Source organism: Bos mutus, chromosome 16 (genome assembly GCF_027580195.1).
Source record: "Bos mutus isolate GX-2022 chromosome 16, NWIPB_WYAK_1.1, whole genome shotgun sequence".
Taxonomy (NCBI): Eukaryota; Metazoa; Chordata; class Mammalia; order Artiodactyla; family Bovidae; genus Bos; species Bos mutus.
In genome coordinates, this window is record NC_091632.1 from 78987484 (window position 1) to 79013373 (window position 25890).

The 25890-nt window shown below is 40.2% G+C and overlaps 1 protein-coding gene across 1 annotated transcript in view; it reads right to left on the reverse strand.

Annotated features, from left to right (window-relative positions):
- The window catches only part of KCNT2 (potassium sodium-activated channel subfamily T member 2), a 418728-nt gene that overhangs the window by 40180 nt on the left and 352658 nt on the right, over window positions 1-25890 (reverse strand). Inside the window, exon 21 of the mRNA XM_070384415.1 lies at window positions 16338-16449. Coding sequence (XP_070240516.1) covers window positions 16338-16449 — 112 coding nt within the window. The remainder of the gene's footprint in view (window positions 1-16337; window positions 16450-25890) is intronic.

A 25890-nucleotide genomic window follows, 5' to 3' on the forward strand; every position in this document is an offset into this window, starting at 1 on the left:
ATATATGTGGAATGTAGAAAAAAGGGATAGATGAACCTATTTGCAGGGCAGGAATAGAGACAACAATATAAAGAACAAATACATGGACACTGAGGGTTAAAGTGGGGGTGGGATGAAATGGGAGATTGGGATTAATATATATATATATATATATATATATATACTATTGATACTATTATAAAATAGATAACTAATGAGAACCTACTGTAAAGCACAAGGGGAAATAAAAGGAAGGTACAATGTGTTTTCAGGACATATATTTGTTAATCTTAAAAAAAGGATTCCAGCATATAGTAGGTGCAAAAAACACTGTTTGAATCCACTTACATGAGGTACCTAGAATTTCAAATTCAGAGTCAGAAAGGACTCTGGTAGATGCCAGGAGTCAGGGAGTAGGGGTAAGAGAGGTATGGGGAGTTAGTTTTTAAAGGGGATAGAGGTTCAGTTTAGGAAGGTGAAAAATCCCAGAGATGGATGATGGTGAGTGTTGCAGAACAACATGAATGTACTTAGTGTCTCTGAACTGTACAGTTAAATATGCTTAAAATAGCACATTTTATTTTATATGACTTTTACCAAAGTAAAAAAAAAATGTGAAAAAGCATGTGTTTGTGTGTATAATGGTGTATGAGGGTTTCTTTTGAAAAATTCTATTACTATTATTACCCATTAATAAGCAAAGGCCTAAGAGCAAATGTTTGTGTAAGACTGGAACAAATTTCTTAAGGATGAAACTTCACCTTGTACTTAAGTGGTCACCTCAAAGATGCTTCTTTCTCTTTTTGCCAGCTTCCCCTTACCAGGAAAGACAGACATAGAAAAGCAAATGAAAACATCAGCTCTCACTCTCTGAGGCAATGGAAGAGGCCTCCAGTCTCCAATGCAGCAAATTTGAGAGATCTCAGGGGAAGGGATGGCTCTGGGTTGATCTTTTTAGGAATAGGTGGGAGGGCATACTGTTGATAGAGGGGGTCTTGGAGATAAACAGGGCAGCAGCTGCTGCTTGTTGTAATGATGGTACTAGAGAACTAGACCCTTGGGCTTTCCCTGGACTGACAGATAAGGCTGGGCTCAGCATCAATCCTGTCAGGAAGAAAGAGGAGTTACTCCACCACATCTATCATATCTACTAGTTGAGAAGACTGTCCAGAGTATAACGACATCCTGACTTGAAATGTAGGGAGAAGGGAGGATATGGAAGTTGTGCCCTATTGGTATCTGTGCCCATTACATCACAATGCAGTCACTGACTTATTAGCCTTGGAGTCAACAAGGCTTATTTGAACCATCTAGATAGGGGCTCCAAATGAGCTGTCTTACTACAGAAATAGGTAGGGTTTCCTATGAACCTGGGGCCACATGTGGTTCTTCAGTTCAGTTCAGCTCAGTTCAGTCGCTCAGTCATGTCCGAATCCTTGTGACCCCATGAACCATAGCGAGCCAGGCCTCACTGTCCATCACCAACTCCTGGAGTCCACCCAAACCCATGTCCATCGAGTCGGTGATGCCATCCAACCATCTCATCCTCTGTCGTCCCATTCTCCTCCTGCCCTCAATCTTTCCCCATTAGGGTCTTTTCAAATAAGTCAGCAGTTCACATCAGGTGGGCAAAGTACTGGAGTTTCAGCTTCAACATCAGTCCATCCAATGAACACCCAGGACTTATCTCCTTCAGAATGGACTGGTTGGATCTCCTTGCAGTCCAAGGACTCTCAAGAGTTTTCTCCAACACCACAGTTCAAAAGCATCAATTCTTCAGCACTCAGCTTTCTTTATAGTCCAACTCTCACATCCACACATGACCACTGGGAAAACAACAGCCTTCATTAGATGGACCTTTGCTGGCAAAGTAATGTTTCTGCTTTTGAATATGCTGTCTAGGTTAGTCATAACTTTCCTTCCAAGGAGGAAGCATCTTTTAATTTCATGGCTTGAATCACCATCTGCAGTGATTTTGGAGCCCAGAAAAATAAAGTCAGCCACTGTTTCCACTATTTCCCTATCTATTTCCCATGAAGTGATGGGACTGGATGCCATGATCTTAGCTTTCTGAATGTTGAGCTTTAAGCCAACTTTTTCACTCTCTTCTTTCACTTTCATCAACAGGCTCTTTAGTTCTTCTTCACTTTCTGCCATAAGGGTGGTGTCCTCTGCATATCTGAGGTTATTGATATTTCTCCCGGCAATCTTGATTCCAACTTGTGCTTCCTCCAGCCCAGGGTTTCTCATGATGTACTCTGCATGTGGTTCTTAAGTTGTGCCAAATGCCTAGCACACAGCCAATGAAATTTAATTGAACAAATGAATAAATCTTTTTCTACTTACAGTGGTTGTCTACATGTAAAGGAAGTTTGTTGCATAAAGTTTATAACATTTGTATGAAGAGGGAAGAAACAAACAACTTGAGGTTACCTCAACACCCCTCTCTTCTCACTTCAGTTCTTTAATGGAGGTTTGAAGGTGGAAAAAAACTGAAAGTTTGTGTTACACAAAGTTCTCTGACTTTAGTATGTCTTCTGACTATTGTGTTTTACAAAATATAATAATAAATATTTCTATGATTTCTTCTAGTACAAATATATACTGTATTAATGTTTTTTTCAGGCATACTTGTTTCTTGGTATAATTCTGGATTCAGTTAAAGTTTCAGCAATGATTTTGTGTTTTCCTAACATCCACTCATCTAAAACTTTGTTGTTGTTTAGTCGCTAAGTCATGTCTGACTCTCACAACCCCTTGGACTGCAGCCTACTACGCTCCTCTGCTCATGGGATTTTCCAGGCAAGAATACTGGAGTGGGTTCCATTTTCTTCTCCAGGGAATTTTTTCATCCAAGGGATTGACACTTACCTAAAAATACCTAAAAGATATCTCAGACATCCAAATCAGAGATCCTAGACACTTCAATATCCTTGGTCTTATCTATCTCTTCCACTTGGTTTGCTATCGTGAACACATGGTTTTGCTGGAAGAAGGCATTTTTTTTCTGGCATAAATTGTGTTTTCTTTACTGTGTCCAGCCAGTCCCATATGGAATGAGCTGATAGCACGGTTCAATTTAGCAGATTCTGCCCGGACCCGACACATAGTAATACTGTAACCCCAAATCTAGTGGCTTTTCCTACCATTCACCCTACTTGACCTTCTTTACAGGGTATGACACGACATCTTCTCTTCTTTTTCCACTCTTTTCCTCCCTCTTTCTCCCTACCCCTACTCTACTTCACTAACAGCCCTCAAATCTTCTTTCCAAATTCTCATGTCCTGGTCGAGCTAACTCTGCCTTTCCTCTCACAAAGTTGCTTGCCCAGGGAGTGACCTTTGGAATTCAAGTACAGAAAATCCTCACAGTAAAATACAAGCATCTTCAAAGTGTTGCTAGAGTTTTGTGTATCCTGCTTAGAGCTTTCACTAGGAAAGAGTCTCAGGGGTGGCCTACCAGCTCTGAATCTGTATCTCTTTCAGAACAGGGTTCCTATTAGACCTTCTCATTGAAGTGTGTGCTTAGGAACCGAAGTGACAGAGGACCCTGAGTCATCAGTGGCTTTAAGTCAATCTCTCTTTCTTTTACTTCTTCGTATTGCACACAAGAAGGAGGCAGTTCCAGTAATACAGAGCATTTCTTTGCATTTCCACTCTTCTTACTGGAAAGAGTCGGTTCCTCCCACACCCCCACACTCACATGCACACAGACAAGTGCATGTGCATAGACACACACACACATACACGTCTGTTCCAGTCTCAGTGCCAGCTTAGAGGGGTTGCATTTTCTGGACACTCCATGGGTTCATCTTGCTTATGAGGACTCAAGGCAACTTCAGGCCCACATCCCCTAACACCTTTGAGTCAGCCCAAGGCAAGTTCATGCTGAAGGAGTTTGGGGTGTGGGAAACCCCATTCCTTATCTTAAAGAAGAATGCAAGGTCTTCAAGGCAGTTACTACCCTCCTGCACTAAGATACACATGGTCCTTACCTCAGAAATAGAATGATAGGTTAGTTTATCATCCAAATCAGGACCTCTTGACAGACGTGCTGAGTACGTATACTAAGCACCTCTTGTCCATCCAACAAAATTGATGCAGCAGGCATCAGAATGGTATGGGAGTTAAGCAGAGATGGAAATCTGGGGTTTCCCACAACTCCCACAATTTCAGTAATTTCCCAGAATGCTCACAGAACTCACAAAAGTGCTATATTTAAGGACTATCATTTGAATATAAAGAATGCAAATGAACAGCAGATGAAAAGGTACTCTGGGCAAGTCTGGAAGAGTCGTAAGCATAAGAGCTTCTGTCTCCATGGAGTCTGAGGGCACCACTCTCCTGGCACATCAATATGTTCACCAATCAGGAGGCTCTCTAAACCTCATTCTTCAGCGTTTTTATCAAAGTTTCATTATATAAGCATGATTAATTAAATGGAATTTACATTGTATAATATTAGATATTATAAGTAATCAGATTATTAAAATACACAGGAGGATATGGGTACATAGGCTATATGTAGATACTAAATCATTTCATATAAGGGACTTGAGCATCCTCAGATTTTGGTCCTGCTGAAGAGTGGGAAGGCAGGGGACTGAAACCCATTCCCATGGGCCCTGAGGGAGGACTCTATTATTGGATAAATAATGTCAGTGAGGCAATGTGAATATCCAGGACCAGAAAGACAATGCAAAACAAAAGAACAACAACAACAAAAAAAACCCAGCAACAATGAGAGAAAAACAGATTAAAAAAGCAAGCTAAAGCATGATGTTCAAGAATGTTTAGATTGGGTTTACAAATTTGAAGAAAGTAAGGGTGATATATCACATATGACCAAGAATATTGACTGTCCACCAAAACTTGTTGCCCAATTATTCTTGGGCACATGGTTGGACTACCTTTCTCAGTCTTCCCTGAAGTTAGGTGTGGTCACAGGATTGAGTTCTAGCCAATGGCATCTGAGTGGAGTCTGTGTGCCACTCCCAGACCTGGTCCAGGGGAATCTCCATCTAATTAATATTGATGTGTGAACAGTACTTGCTACAGTCAGTAGGATGTTAGAAGAAAGACAGCAGTTCAGGCAAGAACTAAGCTCAAGTTCCCAGGTGGTGCTAGTGGTAAAGAACCCTCCTAACCAATGCAGCAGATGTAAGAGACCTGGATTCCATCCCTGGGTCAGGAAGATCCCCTGAGGGAGGACATGGCAACCCCTTCGAGTATTCCTGTCTGGAGAACCCCATGGACTGAAGAGCCTGGTGGGCTACAGTCCAAAGGGTCCCAAACATCTGGACACGACTGAAGCAATTTAGTGCACAGACTAAAAAGGGAGTCAGAGATTAAGAGCCTCCAATAATTATAAAAGGTGTGTTTCTGGATGCCTATGAAAATAGGATATACAACTGAAAAAATAGTGATTGAACAACAAAGTCCAACACTATCGTCTCAAAACCTCAAAGGAGTTTTGAAAAGATATGAGAGATGGGGGTGAGGAGGCAAAGAAATAACTTAAACATTATATTTAAGAAGGAACTTTAGATATATTTTGGCCATAAAAATGAATTAAGCATACCAGAATTTTGTCAAGTTTTTGAGAGAAATGAGCAGTCCAGTCTGAAAAATCTTTAAAAAATTTTAGAAATCTTAATAAAATTGTCTTTATGAACTTAAAAATCTTTAGTTTTTTTAACTTGTATAAGCAAGACTTAGGTTATAAAAGTAGCAAAAGGGGACTTCCCTGGTGGTCTAGTGGTTAAGAATCTGCCTTCCAATGCGGTTAGAATGAGTTCAATCCCTGGTCAGGGAACTAAGACCCCTCATGCTCCATTTATGTTGATCAATAGCTCAGTCACGTCTGACTCTTTGCGACCATGTGGACTGCAGTATGTCAGGTTTCCCTGTCCTTAACTGTCTCCTGGAGTTTGCTCAAACTCATGTCCATAGATTTGGTGATGCCATCCAATCATCTCATCCTCTGTCACCCCATCTCCTTCTGCCCTCAGTCTTTACCAGCATCAGGGTCTTTTCTAATGAGTTGACTCTTCAAATCAGCTTCAGGATCAGTCCTTCAAATGAATATTCAGGGTTGATTTACTTTAGGATTTACTGGTTTGATCTCCTTGTAGTTGAGGGGATTCTCAAGACTCTTTTCCAGCACCACAGTCAGTTCAGTTCGGTCATACAGTTGTGTCTGACTCTTTGTAACCCAATGGACTGCAGCACGCCAGGCTTCCCTGTCCATTACAAACTCCTGGAGCTTACTCAAACTCATGTCCATTGAGTCGGTGATGCCATCCAACCAATCTCAGCCTCTGTTGTCCCATTCCTCTCCCGCCTTCAATCTTTCCCAGCATCAGGGTCTTTTTAAATAGGTCAGTATACAGGGTTATCATTACCATCTTTCTAAATTCCATATATATATATAACGATAACCCTGTATACGAGACAGCAAAAGAGACACTGATGTATAGAACAGTCTTATGGACTCTGTGGGAGAGGGAGAGGGTGGGAAGATTTGGGAGAATGGCATTGAAACATGTGAAATGTCATGTATGAAACGAGATGCCAGTCCAGGTTCAATGCACGATGCTGGATGCTTGGGGCTGGTGCACTGGGACGACCCAGAGGGATGGTATGGGGAGGGAGGAGGGAGGAGGGTTCAGGATGGGGAACACATGTATACCTGTGGTGGATTCATTTTGATATTTGGCAAAACTAATACAATTATGTAAGGTTTAAAAATAAAATAAAATTAAAATAAATAAATAAATAAAGAGCAAGGACAAAAAAAAAAAAAAAAAAGAAAATACTTTTTCCCATTCTAAAAAAAAATAAATAAATAAATAGGTCAGTAATTTGCCTTAGGTGGCCAAAGTACTGGAGTTTCAGCTTCAACATCAGTCCTTCAAATGAATATTCAGGACTGATTTCCTTTACCATTGACTGGTTGGATCTCCTTTCAGTCCAAGGGACTCTCAAGAGTCTTCTCCGACACCACAGTTCAACAGCTTCAATAACTTGGCACTCAGCTTTCTTTATAGTCCAAATCTCACATCCATACATGACTACTGGAAAAAAATGTAGCTTTGACTAGACAGACATTGGAAGGCAAAGTAATGTCTCAGCTTTTTAATATGTTGTCTAGGTTGGTCATATTTTTTCTTTCAAAGACCATACATCTTTTAATTTCATGGCTGGAGTCACCATCTGCAATGATTTTAGAGACCAAGAAAATTAAGTTTCTCACTGTTTCCATTGTTTCCCCATCTATTTGCCATGAAGTGATGGGACTGGATCCCATGATCTTAGTTTTCTGAATGTTGAGTTGTAAGCCAACTTTTTCACTCTCCTCTTTCATTTTCATCAAGAGGCTCTTCAGTTCTTCTTCCCTTTCTGCCATAAGCGTGGTGTCACCTGCATATCTGAGGCTATAGATATTTCTCCCGGCAATCTTGATTCAAGCTTGAGATTCATATAGCCCGGCATTTCCCATGATGTTTACTGCATGTAAGTAAAATAAGCAAGGTGACAATATACAGCCTTGACATACTCCTTTCATGATTTGGAACCAGTTTGTTGTTCCATGTCCAGTTTTAACTGTCATTTCTTGATCTACATGCATATTTCTCAGGAGCAGGTCACATGGTCTGCTATTCCCATCTCTTGAAAAATTTTCCAGTTTGCTGTAACCCACACAGTCAAAGGCTTTGGCATAGTCAATAAAATAGCAGTTGATATTTTTCTGGAACTCTCTCGCTTTTTTGAGGATCCAATGGATGTTGACAATTTGACCTCTGGTTTCTCTGCCTTTTCTAAATCCAGCTTGAACGTCTGAAAGTTTGCAGTTCATGTACTGTTGAAGCCTGGCTTGAAGAATTTTGAGCATTACTTTGTTAGCATGTAAGATGAGTGCAATTGTGTAGTAGTTTGAACATTCTTTGCATGATCGGAATGAAAACTGACCTTTCCAGTCCTGTGGCCACAGCTGAGTTTTGCACACTTGCTGGCATAATGAGTGCAGCACTTTCACAGCATCATCTTTTAGGATTTGAAATAGCTCAACTGGAATTCCATCACCTCTAGCTTTGTTCGTAGTGATGCTTCCTAAGGCCCACTTGACTTTGCATTCCAGGATGTCTGGCTCTAGGTGAGTGATCACACTTTCATGGTTATCTGGATCATGAAGATCTTTTTGTATAGTTCTTCTTTGTATTCTTGCCACCTCTTCTTAATATCTCCAGCTTCTGTTAGGTTCATACCATTTCTGTCGTTTATTGTGCCCATCTTTGCATGAAGTATTCCCTTAGTATCTCTCATTTTCTTGACGAGATCTCTAGTGTTTCCCATTCTATCCTTTTCCTCTATTTCTTTGCATTGATCACTGAGGAAGGCTTCCTTATCTCTCCCTGCTATTCTTTGGAACTCTGTATTGAAATGGGTATATCTTTCCTTTTCTCCTTTGCCTTTAGCTTCTCTTCTTTTTTCAGCTAATTGTAAGGCCTCCTCAGACAAGCATTTTGCCTATTTGCATTTGTTTTTCTTGGGGATGGTCTTTATCACTGCCTTCTGAACAATGCCATGAACCTCCATCCATAATTCTTCAGGCACTCTGTCTATCAGATCTAATCCCTTGAATCTATCTGCCATGTCCACTGTACAATTTGATTTAGGTCATACCTGAATGATCTAATGGTTTTCTCTTTTCTTGTTGGAAGAGGGTCTTTGCTATGACCAGTACGTTCTTCATTCTCTTGGCAAAACTCTGATAGCCTTTGACCTGCTTCATTTTGTACACCAAGGCCAAATTTGCCTGTTACTACAGGTATCTCTTGAATTCCTACTTTTGCATTCCAGTCCCCTATAATGAAAAGGACATCTTTATTGGGTATTAGTTCTAGAAGGTCTTGTAGGTCTTCATAGACCTGTTCAGCTTCAGCTTCTTCAGCCTTACTCATCAGGACATAGACTTGGATTACTGTGATATTGAATGGTTTGCCTTGAAAATGAACAGAGATCATGCTGTCGTTTTTGAGATTGCATCCCAGTACTGCATTTTGGACTCTTTTCTTGACTATCATGGCTACTCCATTTCTTCTAAGGAATTCTTGCCCACAGTAGTAGATATAATGGTCATCTGAGTTAAATTCACCCATTCCAGTCCATTTTACTTCACTGATTCTTAAAATGTCCATGTTCACTCTTGCCATTTTCTGTTTGACCACTTCCAATTTGCCTTGATTCATGGGCCTAACATTCCAGGTTCCTATGCAATATTGCTCTTTATAGCATCAGACTTTACTTCCATCACCAATCACATCCACAACTGGGTGTTGTTTTTGCTTTGGCTTTGTCTCTTCATTCTTTCTGGAGTTATTTCTTCACTGATCTCCAGTAGCATATTGGGCACCTACAGACCTGGGGAGTTCCTCTTTCAGTGTATTCTTTTTGCCTTTTCATACTGTTCATGGGGTTTTCAAGACAAGAATACTGAAGTGGTTTGCCATTCCCTTCTCCACTGGACCATGTTTTGTCAGGACTCTCCATCATGACCTGTCTGTCTTGGATGGCCCTACATGGCATGGCTCATATTTTCATTGAGTTAGACAAGGTTATGGTCCATGTGATCAGTTTGATTAGTTTTCTGTGAGTGTAGTTTTCATTTTTTCTGCCCTATGACAAATAAGGATAAGAGGCATATGGAAGCTTCCTGATGGGAGAGACTGACTGAGGGGGAAACTGAGTCTTGTTCTGATGGGTGGGGCCATGCTCAGTAAATCTTTATTCCAATTTTTATGTTGACTTTGGGGCTGTATTCCCTCCCTGTTGTTTGACTTGAGGCCAAACTATGGTGGAGGTAATGAAGATAAAGGTCCCATGAAGGCACTGCGGCACATACTGCCTCTGACCCTGCAGCAGGCCACGGCTTCTGCCAGAGACTCCTGGACACTCACAGGCAAGTCTGGGTCAGTCTGTTCTGGGGTCACTGCTCTCTTCTCCTGGGTCCTGGTGTGCACAAGGTTTTGTTTGTGCCCTCCAAGATTCTGTTTCCCCCGTCCTGTATAAGTTCTGGTGGCTCTATGGTGGGGTTAATGGCAACCTCCTCCAAACAGTTCAGTGATAAAAAGCACCAGTTAGAAATGAACAGTTACCATTATCAGTGATGGCACATGTGTTAGATTGCCAGCACTGCCATAAGGAAGTGTCATAAACAGAGTGCTAAAACAACTGAAATTTATTTCCTCTCAGTTATGAAAGCTCAGAGTTTGAAATGAAGGTGTTTCCAGCTTTGTTTCCAGCTGAGGACTCAGTGATGGATTTGTTCCAGGCCTCTCCTCTTGGCTTGTGGATGTCTGTCTTCCATGTACAAGTATCTGTCCCTAGGTCTGAATTTACACTTTTTATAAGGATGCCAGTCATTCTGGATTAGGCCCTAAAGGCCTTCTTTATCTTGCTTACCTCGGTAAAACCCTCTCTTCAGAGAATTTCACCTTCTGAAGTAGTGGAGGCTAAGACTCGAGGACATTTTTGGTGGGGCAGAGAAACACAATTCAACCCATAGTGGTGGTGGTGGTGGTTTAGTAGTTAAGTCATGTCTGACTCTTGCGACCCTCATGGACTCTAGCCTGCCAGGCTCCTCTGTCCAGGATTCTCCAGGCAAGAATATTGGAGTGGGTTGCCATTTCCTTCTCCAGGGGATCTTCCCAATCCAGGAATCAAACCTGGGTCTCCCGCACTGAGGTTGGATTCTTTACAGACTGAGCTATGAGGGAAGCAGCCTAAAATGTTTCTATGCAACTGTCAGGGAACGTTTAACTTTAGGGTTCCTGTATGTTGTTTTCTGTTTCTCATGAACCCTCTGTTCCTTATCAGTTCCTGGTAGACAGGAACGAGTGGAGCGGTACACTGTTCCCAGGACTGAGGTCATGGGACAGAACACATGCATGGATTTCCTTCAGTAACCTTTTACCCTAAGGTAAAATTGTTTAGTCACGACCCTCTTACTCAAGATATGGATTGTCTTCTGGCCTTCTGACAATTGTTATTTCTTGTTATTCCTTTGGTAACAGTTGTTATGCATCTGGTTTTTTGTTCTTTGCCTAACTTTATTTTTTACCTAAAGCTTCCTTGTATAACAATATATAAGCTCACACAAACATGAATAAAGCACCCTTGTTCCACTAGAGACTTGTGTCCCCCGTGTCTTTTCCATCTCTGGCTAGTTCTTTGGAGTGTGGAGGCCTGCCGAGCTCACTTTCCTGCCCAGGATTTCAAGACCTCCTTGAGAGGACGCCCTGTGCCTTCATGAGCGGTACAAGCCCTATTCTAGAGCTTTATTGGTTTTCCACATAACCCAGGGAATATTAGTCTCTCTCTCTTTTGCTTTCTTTTTGTCAACTCCAATCCACCAGGCCCCAGTCTGTAAAAAAGACCGCAACATGCATAAATCCTATTTCAATAGATATAACTGAGAGTAACTGAATTAAAATTCACTTACTGAATTTTTACAAAATATCCATGGCTTTATAACATTGAAACCATTGGTTTCAATTCCACTTCCCTTAACTCCTCTATTCTTAATAATTTGGTAATATGTTATTTTTTATTCTTCTTGGAAAATATCTAGAAGATGCAAGTGAAAGAAAGTGAAGGGAAAGTGTTAGTAGCTCAGTACTGTCTGACTCTTTGCAACCCCATGGACCACCATGGGCCATAGCTAACTAGGCTCCTCTGTGCATGGGATATCCCAAGCAAGAATACTGGAGTGGATTGCCATTTCCTACTCCAGGGTATCTTCCCAAACCAGAGATAGAATCCAGGTGTCCTGCATAGCAGGCAGATTCTTTATCATCTGAGACACCAGGGAAGCCCCCAAAGAAGATGCAAGTGTAAATATAAATCTCAAGAAATAAATTAATTCCCTCATGCCAAAAAATAAAACTGTCTCCTTCACTTTCTTTTTCCTAGAGAGTTTCCTTTTAGAAAATTTGCAATTGTAAATCCTTTCTTTGTCTCTTAGAAACAGATGCAAAACTTTTGAAAACGTGAATAACCTCCAGACAGCTTCGTTTCCCAGGAATGTCTTGAGAGCCTTGGAACTATCTTTTTGAAATGGGAACATAAAGTACTCTGTCTGTCTCTTTGGGAGTTGGGCTCTTTGGGAGCCTAGATGCCAGGCTCGAAGTTGTAACTTCTTGTTTGCTGCAAAGATAGAAGACAATTTATTTTTCCTTTAGATCAGGACAATTAACATGTATGTAAATGACCGTATCTGCCCAGCTACATAAACAGATGAAATGTCTTTCTGTCCTTGTAATCTCTTTAGGGGATTTCTGAGATGCATATCATACATAATCTGATTTAAAGCTTATTCAAACAAAACTTTTCTACATTAATGAAGAGGATTTTAGGTTGGAGGAAGTTTTTGTTTTTAATTAATTCCCCAACACAGGTCAAATTTCATCTTGTTCTTCTTTTCCCCTAACACAAGTGACACACAATAGTGTAGACACACAGATTCACCAGTACAGAAAATAACTTCCACAATTATAACTTTACTGTATGAACTGAACTGGTATAAAATTAAATACACATAGGAAAGATCCTGATGCTGGGAAAGATTGAGGGTAGAGGGAGAAAGTGACAGAGGATGAGATGGTTGGATGGCATCACTGATTCAATGGACATTAGCTTGAGCACACTCTGAAAGATAGTGGAGGACAGGGAAGTGTGGTGTGCTGCAGTCCATGGGGTTGCAAAGAGTTGGACATGACTTAGCAATGGAACACAAAATCAATAGAATATTTATTAGTAATGATGTAAACAATATTAATTTATAATTATGCTTTTGAGACTATTTATTTGAGCACTGATTATATGCCCAAACCAGGCTAAATATTGTGACTAGATTGTGTGATGTAACCTTTGCAATGACCCTATCATTTGGCTATCATCACTATTTTCCAGAGACAACTGCCAAGGGCTATGGTGGTGTAAATGTTTTATCTAGGTTCCATTCCTAAATGGAATGGACAGTAGAGCCATGGATGATGTGACTGCAGAACCTGTCTGGCTTCATCATGGGGTGCTCCTCCCTTACACGTCATGAAGGAGACCATGCCACACCAGGCCAGCATCGATTCCACTGGCTGCTTAATCCTGGATTTGTCTGTGGATGCTGAGCCATTCAGCTGTGGTTCTTGGTGTTAAGGCAGCGTATGACACAGGGAACATTTTCTGAACACTAATGGCTTTACGTTTCTCTTATGCACTGACCAGATGAAACTGAGCAGAACCCTACCTTTTTTATCAGTTTCCTAGACCTTCCCGAATTTCTAAAGGGCAGATTCAGTTACTAATTAGGGGAGTCAGGTAATGCAGAAAGAAACAACAGTGATCCGTTTAGAGTTACTATAAAATATTGGCTGTCTTTCCCTTGTTAAACAATATATCCTTATAGCTTATTTATACCTAACAGTTTCTACCTCTTAATCCCCTGTAGATTGCCCCTCCTTCTTCCTTGACCCACCTGTTTGTTCTGCATATCTGTTAGTGTTCTTTTTTGTATATTCACTAGTTTGTATAAACTTTAAAAAAATATGAATCACCATACTGTACATCAACTATACTTCAATAAACAAGGAAAGAAAAGGATAGTACAGCTATGGGTCCAGGTCTGGGCTCCTCCTTGGGGGATGTGCATACAATCTGATCCACATCTCTGAATTCTATAGGAACTAAGGCCCCCACACTGGTGGAGGATGGTAACCTCATGCTGAGCAACAGCTCCTGGACTCCAGACTGATTGGAACCAGAAGGCTGATCATTGAAATTCCTAGAACACAGCCTCCAACCAATCAGAGGAGAGTTACACACCCTGAAGTTCCCCTCCCAATTTTGCCTATAAAAAGTCTTCCCAGAAAACCATCAGAGTTCAGGTCTTCAGGGCAGGAGCCTCCCGGTTCTCCCGCATGGCCCTGCAGTAAAACTTTCTCCACACCAAACTCAGACCTTTCTGTTTCTTTGGCCTCACTGTGCCTCCGGCTCGCTGATTGGGTTTGACAACATTGATCGTTATATGATCTTGAAAAAAAGTGATTTAGTCTTTCTTAAACTCAGTTTCCTCATCTGGAAGCAGTCTCTAATAGCAGTATTACTGTGCTTATAAAGAAGCAGCGCTAAGACTCTACTAACATAATGTATGTGACCAGCAGTGAAGATGGAAATCACCAGACAAGAGCACAGAAGAGCCCTCACTCAACGATATGCCACCCAGGTATCAAGACAGTGCCTGGCATAACAGGGAATCAAAATAAAGTGAAAGAAAAAACTAACCAAAAAACAAACAAACAAACAAAAACATAAGCCATCCTTCTCTCTACCTTATATTGTTACAAATAATGAAGATGGCATATATTTGACACATTTTCACATGTATAAGACTGGATCTTTTTTTTTTTTTTTTCCTCTCATATATCTAATTCTCCCAGTATACTAACATCAAGTACACCTTGAATGCAAAGTCTGTTTATCCTCACAGGCAGCCTGGACACTGAGAATGAAAACCACTCCTTTCTGTCCCCATAACATGACTGCACAGTAACGCTACCGTCTTCCTTAGCATTATTCTCATATCCTCGCAATCCTAATAAGTCTCTACCTGGAAAGAGCCTCATTCGATAAAATTTCAGTTCTTTATAGATTTTGATCTTCCTTCCCCCACTACAAGGCTCTCTTGAGTCTTAATTAGCTCTATCTGATCTCAGGCACATTTTAGATTTGTGCTGAGAAAATCCATCTTTGGCTATTTTAAAACCACTCTTCTCAGGTGGGTTTTGAGTCTTTGACATGTCAGGGCCAATGTTTATTTGATCGCAGGTATATGTTTTTTAGGGCTTCCCAGGTGGCACTAGTGGTAAAGAACTGGCCTGCCAATGCAAGAGATGTAAGAGACGTGGGTTCCATTCCTGGGGCAGGAAGATCCCCTGGAGGAAGGCGTGGAACCCACTCCAGTATTCTTGCCTGGAGAATCCCACAAACAGAGGAGTCTGGTGGGCTACATACAGTCCATAGGGTCGCAAAGAATCAGACATGACTGAAACAACTTAGCACACACCACATACGTTTTTACCCATGGATGGCTTACTCGGGGCACAAATTCTGGACACCTTTTACATAACAGTGTAAAGAGAGGTGCTGACCACAAGTCAAGGAACAAGGAGTTATAAGTAAAGGCAGATAATCGATTATCCTGACGATTTCAAGGGCATTTATGACAGCAACTCTGCATCTTAGCAGTTGATGAGCAGCTGGATGGATGCTCATGGGACGGAAGAGCAAACACCTCTCAATTTTAATAAATATTTATAAACAAAACAAAACAAAAAAACTCTCCTGAGGTGACAGTTCCCTTACTTTGTTGTTCAGTCACCAAGTCATGTCCAATTCTTTGCAATCCCATGGACTGCAGCACACCAGGCTTCCCTGTTCCCTACTATCTCCCAGAGTTTGCCCAAGTTTATCTGGAAGATCCCCTGGAGAAGGAAATGGCAACCCACTCCAGTATTTTTGCCTAGAAAATTCCATGGACAGAGGAGCCTGGTGGGCTACAGTCCATGGGGTAGCAAAGGGTCAGACACGACTGTGCAACTGAGCACGTGTTCATTGGATCAGTGATGTTATCCAACCTCTCATCCTCTGATGCCATCTCATTCTCTGTTGCCCTCTTCTTCTGCCTTCAATCTTTCCCAGCATCAAGGTCTTTTCCAATGAGTCGACTGTTCGCATCAAATGGGCAAAATATTGGAGCTTCAGCTTCAGTATCAGTCCTTCCAATGAGTATTCAGGGTTCCCTTACTTACCTAAGCAATAAACTTGACTTTGTCTCAGACTGTATGTCAGATTATCTCATTTGGGGACTGACTTTCAACAAAGCCCATGGGTTTTCTGAGATTTAAAGGATTTTTGAAAACTGCAAATATACATGTCTTGACATAGCACTAATGATATTATCAATAATAGACATCATTTGTGAGTGTGTGTGTGTGTATATATATATATATATATATTCCAGGTGCATTTAGTTCTTTCATAAATCATGCTTTCAATTTGTGATCCATGATGCCAGAATGAGATATTTCCATCATGTTCACTTCTGATATTACTGGTTCAAACCCATCACTATACACTTTAAAAAAACTTACAAATTAAGATTTTAGCCCCACATAGGAATTCAAAATAGCATTTTTATTTTTAATATTTCATGGCATTTCTTTCTACATGTAAAAATTTCCCAAGTTAGTCTTTCAATCCAAACAATTAAATGCAACTTACTTGATCATGTGGTGACTTACCTTTTCCAGCTTTGAAAGAGCAAGAGAGTAACAGTCTTTGGCTCTGAATTGCATGAATCTCATGTTGGCTGGGTGGGTGAGCTCTGTGATAATACTGAGACTGGAAAACAACCTACATTTCAAAGAAATATTTGCATTACACTAACAATCCAAAATGGTGTTTTTATAACAACAGGTTTAGGAGTGAGTGATTCCTAGCCTCAGGCATTAAACTACATGCAGTTGTGAGAGCAAGTCATCCCACACAAACTGTTTTGTGGAAAAGAAATGCATTGCTATTTTCCAAGAATATTTTAACCAACATTTTAGCACTGTAAGAAAACTAAATTCAGTAATTTAATTTTTATAATGCATTTTCTCACTCCTCATAAAGCTGATTGAAGAAGTTACTGCGTGAAAAATAATGAAATACGAATTTATAAGATGAATATGTGGATTGACAAAAATTTCTCACAATGAACTTATTGTCCATAATGTGAGTTCTAAGATTTCTTGCGGCTCTCTGTTCTCACAGTATGTGCTTTTAATTGTCAAATCTTAATACAATGAAGCAAATATTGTCATTGAGATAACAACTCATTGTAATGAACTGAGGACATGGCTCAATTGATAGTGTTGTTCTAGAAGAATCCTGAGAATTTCCACTCGTCCTAGGGTTTACATAAGCTTTCTTCCTATTTACATCCTCCTGCACAATGCATGTGCACACGCGCATACACACACACACACACACACACACTTGATGTTTCCCCCAGAAAAATGGGGCAAGATAAAACCACAACAAACACCTTACTGTCGCTGTGGTTGGTGATCTGATCTTTAGTTGATGTCTCAGCATCACTGGTAGCTCTCCTGGTTCACATATTTTGAGATTCCCTGTAGCAGCCACTTTAAGTGATAATCAGCTTTGTTCTCCATACAATATGTATTTAAACTTACTTAAGGCCACTTAACTATGGGGGCTTCCCTGGCGGCTCAAACAGTAAAGCGTCTCCCTACAATGTGGGAGACCTGGGTTCAGTCCCTGGGTCAGGAAGATCCCCTGAAGAGGGAAATGGCAACCCACTCCAGTACTTTTGCCTGGAAAAGTCCATGAATGGAGGAGTGTGGCAGCCTACAGTCCATGGGGTCGCAAAGAGTCAGACACGACTGAGCAACTTCACTTTTTAAGGCCACTTAAAAAATCCCTGCTGGTAGCTGGACCTTTGCCTAGACCTCAGGCTCCAGAACTGACTGAAATATTCAGGACAGAAACATTCAGTTGGTAGCTCAGAAACACGTCGTCTCCAGCTAACCTTTTATTTTTTTAAAGATTTTTTTATGTGGTCTGTTTTTAAAGTTGTTATTGAATTTGTTGCAATATTTACGTTTTGGCTTTTTGACCATGAGGCATGTAGCATCCTACCTCCTCAACCAGGGATTGAACGTACATCCCCTGCAATGGAAGGGTGAAGGCTTAACCACCGGATCACCAGGGAAGTTGATCTTAGTCTCATTATCTGCTGGGTCCAGGAGGGAGGGCACTGTTACTCACATGCACGTGAGCATTTGATCTGAGGTCTTAGAGAGGAACTGACTGTCAGCAGGACCCAAGAGATCACTCCTCTCCTCAGCTCTAACTCTATAAAACAGATGGGTGCTTTGCCAGAAGGAAAGTCTCCCTCCTTTTGGGATTGAGAGGGCTCCCTGCAGGCTTGCTGGGATTTTCCCAAAGGGCCCTGAAGTCAGTTTCCACTGGGCTTAATCATCCTCTCATTTAAGATCTAAACAACTCTTAAAAATACTTAATTTCAGAGTTATCTGTGAAAACTATATGCCATCTTGGTTACATTACTGTAACAGTATTGACACTTACCTAATAAAAATATTTGAAAATTATGATATCATTAGGTGTTTGATGAGATCTGCACTTTGTGGGAAGCAATATAACCAGAATTGCATGGCCTCACCTCCATTTTGAGAGCAAATATTATTAAACTGGGTTGGAAAAAAGTTTGTTCAGATTTTCCCATAACTATATTAAGTACGGGGTTTCCCAGGTGGTACAGTGGTAAAGAATCCACTTGCCAATGCAGGGAATGCAAGAGACATGGGTTCGATCCCTAGGTCAAGGAGATCCCCTGGAGTAGGAGATGGGAACCCGCTCCAGTATTCTTGCCTGGAGAATCCCATGGACAGAGGAATCTGGTATGCCACAGTCCATGGGATCACAAAGAATTGGACACTACCAAGCATGCATGCACACACAGTTTATGGAGAAACACCATATAATTTGTATTCCACATGACTTTCTTTTAGAAAGAAAGTCATGGACTTTCTCTGGACTTTCCTGGTGGCTCAGATGGTAAAGCATCTGTGTACAATGTGAGAAGATTCCTGGAGAAGGAAATGGCAACCCACTCCAGTACTCTTGCCTTGAAAATCCCATGGACGGAGGAGCTTGGTGCAGGCTACTATCCATGGGGTCGCAAAGAGTCAGGCACAACTGAGCAACTTCACTTTCACTTTTCTTTTAGAAGCTCTATTCTTCTCCTTCAAAAGTCACCAATATGCATACATTTGATAAAAAGTTCATTTTTTCAGACACTTCTGAAAAATTAGAAGGGTGAGTTAGTTGAGTGAAAGTCGCTCAGTCATGTCTGACTTTTTGTGACCACATGAACTGCAGCCCACCAGGCTCCTCTGCCCATGGAATTCTTCAGGCAAGGATACTGGAGTGGGGTGCTATTCTCTTCTCCAGGGATCTTCCTGACCCAGGAATTGAGACCGGTCTCCTGCACTGTAGACAGATTCTTTACCATCTGAGCCACCAGAGAAACCTGAGAAATTAGAAGAGTGGCCTAATGGCAAAAAAATATCAAAAAAAAAAATCAGTTGACTTTGGGGCTGGTACTACTTCACCTGGTAAGCCTAGGAAGTGCCACCAACTGACAAATCTCATACCATCTGGAAGTTTCAAAAGTCTTCATTTAAGAAACATTTTGAAACAACCATGTCACTAAAGATATTTACCGTGTTATGGTCTGTCACAGACAATATTCAATAATCTGACGCAGCAGAAACTAAAATGAATACATAAAGTAGCAAAATGGACAGTGAAGATAAAGCAGAGTCTCATTTAGAGAATAAATAGCATATTCATGATCTGAGCTTCTGAAAAGGAAAATTAACTGACCTAAGGTTTTCCTGTTTGTTCAGTTTTTAAAAATCTCTTTCGGAAGTTAAAAAAAAAAATAGTCCAAAACTCTATAACACATAAAATTTAAAGAGCATTATTATTAGAGCTTTCCATGCATTAACTCATGCAAATCTCCAGAACATCAGGTGGAGACCTCCTTGTTCTGTGTTTCTGTCTGCACCTCCTGTTCCCTGGGAGGAGTTGAGGACCCATGGCTCACCCCTGACTCTGCCTTCTCAGTATCTCTGGGTTTGCGCTGGTCTGAGCCAGGCCTGGGGGTGAGCTCAGCCCTACAGGGCGGGCCCAGTGAATGCCTAGCAGGGCCCCTGATCAGACTCCTCTCTACTGCCAGGCACCAACCCAGCACAGCTCTGCCTAACGTGGGGATCACCTTCTGCCAGATGGAGGTCTACTATGGTCACTGCTACTTTCAATAAATAGGTGGGTAGGAAAAGAGATTCAGATGAGCCAAATAAAAAGGAGTATTACTAAGAATATTTAACTACATGTCAGAGTTTCTAATTTAAACTTTTGTAATCTCTACTTCTGTATCTACCCCTCAATAGTAGTTGTTAGATCATAATTTCATTACGGTGGTTTCAAATTACTGAGAACCATATTTAGCATCTAATTTAGTAAATAAGTATCAAGTATCTGCTATTGGAAAACGCTGGTTTCCAAGAGATTAAAACAAAAGTATAATGTTAAATCCCTGCCTTTGGTTTAGACTTTAGAAAAAAACTGCAAAAAGTTCATAAATTATATGAATGTATATATTTTTCTAAGGATGCTGCAAGTGGCTGACTGAAATCTGTGATTCACAAATTAAATAGGAACATCTTGGAAGGTGCTAAGATGCATGGTCAGGGAAGGAATTTCTGAGGAAACAAAGCTGTCAACAAGTAAGAAATGTATCTCATATTTTAGAAATTTTTATTTTCTCTGAGAAATATGACTTTTTCTTTCACATATGTTATTTTTGAATTTTAGAAAAATTTTTGATTACTTGAATTTTTTTCTTTATAATCCTTTTCTAACAAAATACATCAAATATGTACATACAGTGTGCTTTGTACGACTCTTTACAATCCTATGGATTGTAGCCCACCAGGTTCCTCTGTCCATATATATGTGTAGACAGATATATTTGAGGCTTTAGTAAGAGACAGTGATAAAATATTTGAGTGATCCAGTCATTGTGTTTAAGTGACTTCTAGAATTGAAATTAGATAGAACAACAATATTTATGTAGTGTGCCATTTCTGTTCTATATAACTGAACCTACTCCATTTATGTTACTTTAAACTGAAAAATTGAGTGAATTATCTAGTCTGCCACCTAGTAAAATCTTAGAACTAATAACCACTTAAATAATGAAATATTTTACTGCAGTGTCCTTCAAATCCATAAAATATTACCTGTATTGAATTATAATACTTCATATTTACACATTTGATTGCTTAAGAGATTTAATTATATACCTTTAAAATACTGACACTGTACACATATTTCTGAACCTTAACATGACTTAAGTATATTTTGAATATATAACATTTTAGAAATAAAATGACATAAAATGAGAAGTGAAAGGAAAAGGAGAAAGGGAAAGATATACTCATCTGAATGCAGAGATTCACAGAATAACAAGGAGAGATAATAAAGCCATAAGAAAAAGAGGCAAAGAAATACAGGAAATCCATAAAATGGGAAACACTAGAGATCTTTTCAAGAAAATTGAAGGTACCAAGGGAATATTTCATGCAAAGATAGGCACAATAAAGGACAGAAATGACAAGGAACTAGCAGAAGCAGAAGACATTAAGAAGAGGTGGCAAGAATACAGAAAAGAACTGTACAATAAAGGTCTTAATGACCTAGATAACAATGATGGCGTGAGCACTCACCTAGAACCAGACATCCTGGAATGTGAAGTGAAGTAGGCTATAGGAAGCACTACCATGAACAAAGCTAGTGGAGGTAATGGAATTCCAGCTGAGCTATTTACATCCTAAAAGATGACTATCTTAAAGGGTTGCACTCAATATGCCAGCAAATTTGAAAAACTCAGCAGTGGCCACAGCAGTGGAAAAGGTCAGTTTTCATTCCAATCCCACCAAAGAAGGGCGATGCCAAAGAATGTTCAAATCACCATACAACTGCACTCATTTCACATGGTAGCAAGGTAATGCTCAAAATAATTAAAGCTTGGTTTCAGCAGAACGTGAACCGAGAAATTCCAGATGTACAAGCTGGATTTAGAAGAGAGAGAGGAACCAGATCAAATTGCAAACATTTGTTGCATCATAGAGAAAGCAAGGGAATTCCAGAAAAACATCTACTTTTGCTTTACTGACTACGCTAAAGCCTTTGACTGTGTGTAGAAGCATAGTGTTAGTCATCCAATCATGTCTGATTCTTTGCCACCCTGCGGACTGTAGCCCATTAGCCTCCTCTGTCATGGGATTCTCCAGGCAAGAATACTAGAGTGGGTTGTATTCCCTTCTTTAGTGAATTTTCCCAACCCAGGGATAGAACCAGGGTCTCCTGCATTCCAGGCAGATTCTTTACTATCTAAGCTATAAAGAAGTCCTACATGTAAGTGGCTCAGTCATGTCAACTCTTTGGAACAATTGGACTGTAGCCCACTAGGCTCCTCTTCCATGGAATTCTCCAGGCAAGAATACTGAGTGGTTAGCTGTTCCCTTCTCCAAGGGATCTTCCCAACCTATGGATCAAACCCAGGTCTCCCGAACTGCAGGTGGATTCTTTAACATCTGAGCCACTGTGTGGGTCACAACAAACAGTGGAAAATTCTGTAAGAGATGGAAATACCAGACCACCTGACCTGCCTCTGAGAAACCTGTAAGCAGGTCAAGAAACAACAGTTTGAACCAGACATGAAACAGCAGACTGCTTCAAATTGGGAAAGGGGTATATCAAGGTTGTATATTGCCACCTTACTTATTTAGCTTCTATCCAGAGAAAGAGGAGAGTGAAAAATTTGGCTTAAAACTCAACATTCAGAAAATGAAGATCATGGCATCCAGTCCCATTACTTCATGGAAAATAGATGGGGAAACAATGGAAACAGTGACAGATTTTATTTCTGGGGGGCTCCAAAATCACCACAGATGGTGACTGCAGCCATGAAAGTAAAAGACACTTACTCCTTGGAAGAAAACTTATGACCAACCTAAACAGCATATTAAAAACCAGAGACATTACTTTGCCAACAAAGGTCCGTCTAGTCAAAGCTATGATTTTTCCAGTATGGATGTGAGAGTTGGGCTATAAAGAAAGCTGAGCAATGAAGAACTGATGCTTTTGAACTGTGCTGTTGGAGAAGGCTCTTGAGAATCCCTTGGACTGCAAGGAGATCCAACCAGTCCATCTGAAAGGAAATCAGTCCTAAAAATTCAATGGAAGGACTGATCCTGAAGCTGAAACTCCAATAATTTGGCTACCTGATGGGAAGGACTCATTTGAAAAAACCCTGATGCTGAGAAAGATTGAAGGTGGGAGAAGGGGACAACAGAAGATGAGATGGGTGGATGGCATCACCGATTCAATGGACATGAGTTTGAGTAAACTTTGGGAGTTGGTGATGGACAGAAAGGCATGGCACGCTGCAATCCATGGAGTCACAAACAGTCAGACACCACTGAGTGACTGACCTGAACTGAACTGATGCAGAGTACATCATGGGAAATGCCAAGCTGGATGAATCACAAGCTGGAATCAAGATTTCTAGGAGAAATATCACCAGCCTCAGAAAGTGAAGAGGAACTCTTGATGAAGGTCAAAGAGGAGAGTGTAAAAGCTGCCTTTAAACTCAACATTCAAAAAACTAATATCATGGCATCTAGTCCTATCACATCAAGGCAATAGATGGGGAAAAAATAGAAAAAGTGGCAGACTTTACCATCTTGGGTTCCAAAATCCCTGTGGATTCTGACTGCAGCCATGAAATTAAAAAACACTTGCTTCTTGGAAGAAAAGCTATGACAAACCTGGATAGCATATTAAAAAGCAGAGACATCACTTTACAGACAAAATTGTGTATAATCAAAGCTATATTTTTTCCAGTAGTCATGTAAAGATGTGAGAGTTGGACCATCAGGAAGGCTGAATGCCAAAGAATTGATGCTTTTGAATTGTGGTGCTGGGGAAGACACTTGAGAGTCCCTTGGACTGCAAGGAGATCCAACCAGTCAATTCTAAAAGAAATTCACCCTGAATATTCACTGGAAGGACTGATACTGAAACTGAAGCTCCGATCCTTTGGCCACCTGATACGAAAAACAGCCAGCTCACTGGAAAAGACCATGATGCTGGGAAAGATTAAGATCAGGAAGAGAAGGGAGTGACAGAGGCTGAGATTGCTGGATAGAGTCACCAACTCAATGGACATGAGTTTGAATAAACTCTGTGAGATAGTGAAGGACAGGGAAGCCTGGTGTGCTGAGTTCATGGGGTTGCAAAAGTTGGACATGGCTTAGCAGCTGAACAACAACAATTCTCTTTTTCCTAGGTACTAGGATCACCATGCTGCTGCTAAGTTGCTTCAGTCGTGTCCGACTCTGTGCGACTCCATAGACGGCAGCCCAGCAGGCTCCCCTGGGCTGGGGAGAATCCCTGTCCCTGGGATTCTCAAGGCAAGAACACTGGAATGGGTTGCCATTTCCTTTCTCCAATGCATGAAAGTAAAGTCGCTCAGTCATGTCTGACTCTTAGCGACCCCATGGACTGTAGCCCACCGGGCTCCTCCATCCATGGGATTTTCCAGGCAAGAATACTGGAATGGGGTGCGATTGCCTTCTCCGAGGATCACCATAAAGCAACATAATAACTGAAACTAATGTATTTTGTTTTATCTAAAAATGTTCTACAATTACTTCTCTAGTTAATACTCTAGTTACATTTTACCTGTGGCGGATTCATTTTGATATTTGGCAAAACTAATATAATTATGTAAAGTTTAAAAATAAAATAAAATTTAAAAAAAAATAAAATGACTTGTTTAATACTTTATTTGTATAGTGGAAGAAAACTTGCTACCCCAAAATGCCTGTGGCATTTGAAGTTATTTTTTATTCAAGGCATATTTTGATGTGGCTATTTAAATTTACTCAGTGATGTAAATGTAATCGTGTAAAATATCTATGGACTAGTTACCTGCATGAATTAATTCATTTAATAAATAATTCTGAAATGCTCAGGTATGCTAACCAACATAAAGATGAAAATCATACTATACACTTTATTTCACAAACTGGGAGAACTCTGAGACTAGCTGCATTATATATTAAAGCAAGACAATCAAACATAAGAACATAAAAATCTGGAAAATATTTATAATATTTAATAAAATATTACTAAGCTAGTGTGTCACTCTGTTCAATTTGATCTGTGGTGGCTGGGATTGATGTTTTAAATCACAAGGGGTATATATTAATGTAAGGTATATAGACACACTTAAATGCATGAGACACCAGTTTTAGACTCTAACTAAATATTGGCACTAAAACAAATACGAAAATATTTTAATTTTTCACAAACAATTTTAAAACGATTTAGATCTGAGTCTGAGGTCGTTGTTAAATGACCATATAGTAAACATCAGATATCTCCTAAATAGAAAATTTTAACCCATGTAAACCAAAGAAAATATTAAAATGTTTTTGCACTATATAAAGGAATTACTCTTGCATTGATACATATTCGGTATCAGTATTCTTGAATTACATCATTTCCCAAGTGCCTATGGGTGTCATTTCTTCAGTAAGACTATAATTACTAGTACCAAGCTAGAAATAATATTCTCTTTTTATTTTTACTCTTAACATGATGTTTTTCCTCCTGTCAATTCAAACGTCTTCTAACTGGCTGGCTCTCAATTGCTCTCACTTATCCTCAAACCACTCTTTACCTTGAAGCTAAAATAATATTTTATTTATTTATTTTTAATTAATTTTAACTTTGCTTTACAATTTGGTGTTAGTTTCTACTATACAGTTTCTACTATACAGTCGCAAAGAGTTGGACACGATTGAGCGACTGAACTGAACTGAACTGCTCTACTATACAGCAAAATTAATTGGCAAAAAAAAATTTTAAATCCTGTATCTTTCAATTCCTGTTATTCCTAAAATAAAGCGCAGCTCATTAAACTGCTCTTCAAAGCCATGAGTAGTCTGGCTTCTGATTTCCATGCAACCTAAGTTGGACTTTCCCCTGGCTCTGCTCCAAGTGCTGTTTAGTTCCCAGAGCCTTGGTATTTGCTTCCCTCTTGTGGAATTCTCTGCTCATCTCTGCTGCTGCTGCTAAGTCGCTTCAGTCTTGTCCGACTCTGTGCGACCCCATAGACAGCAGCCC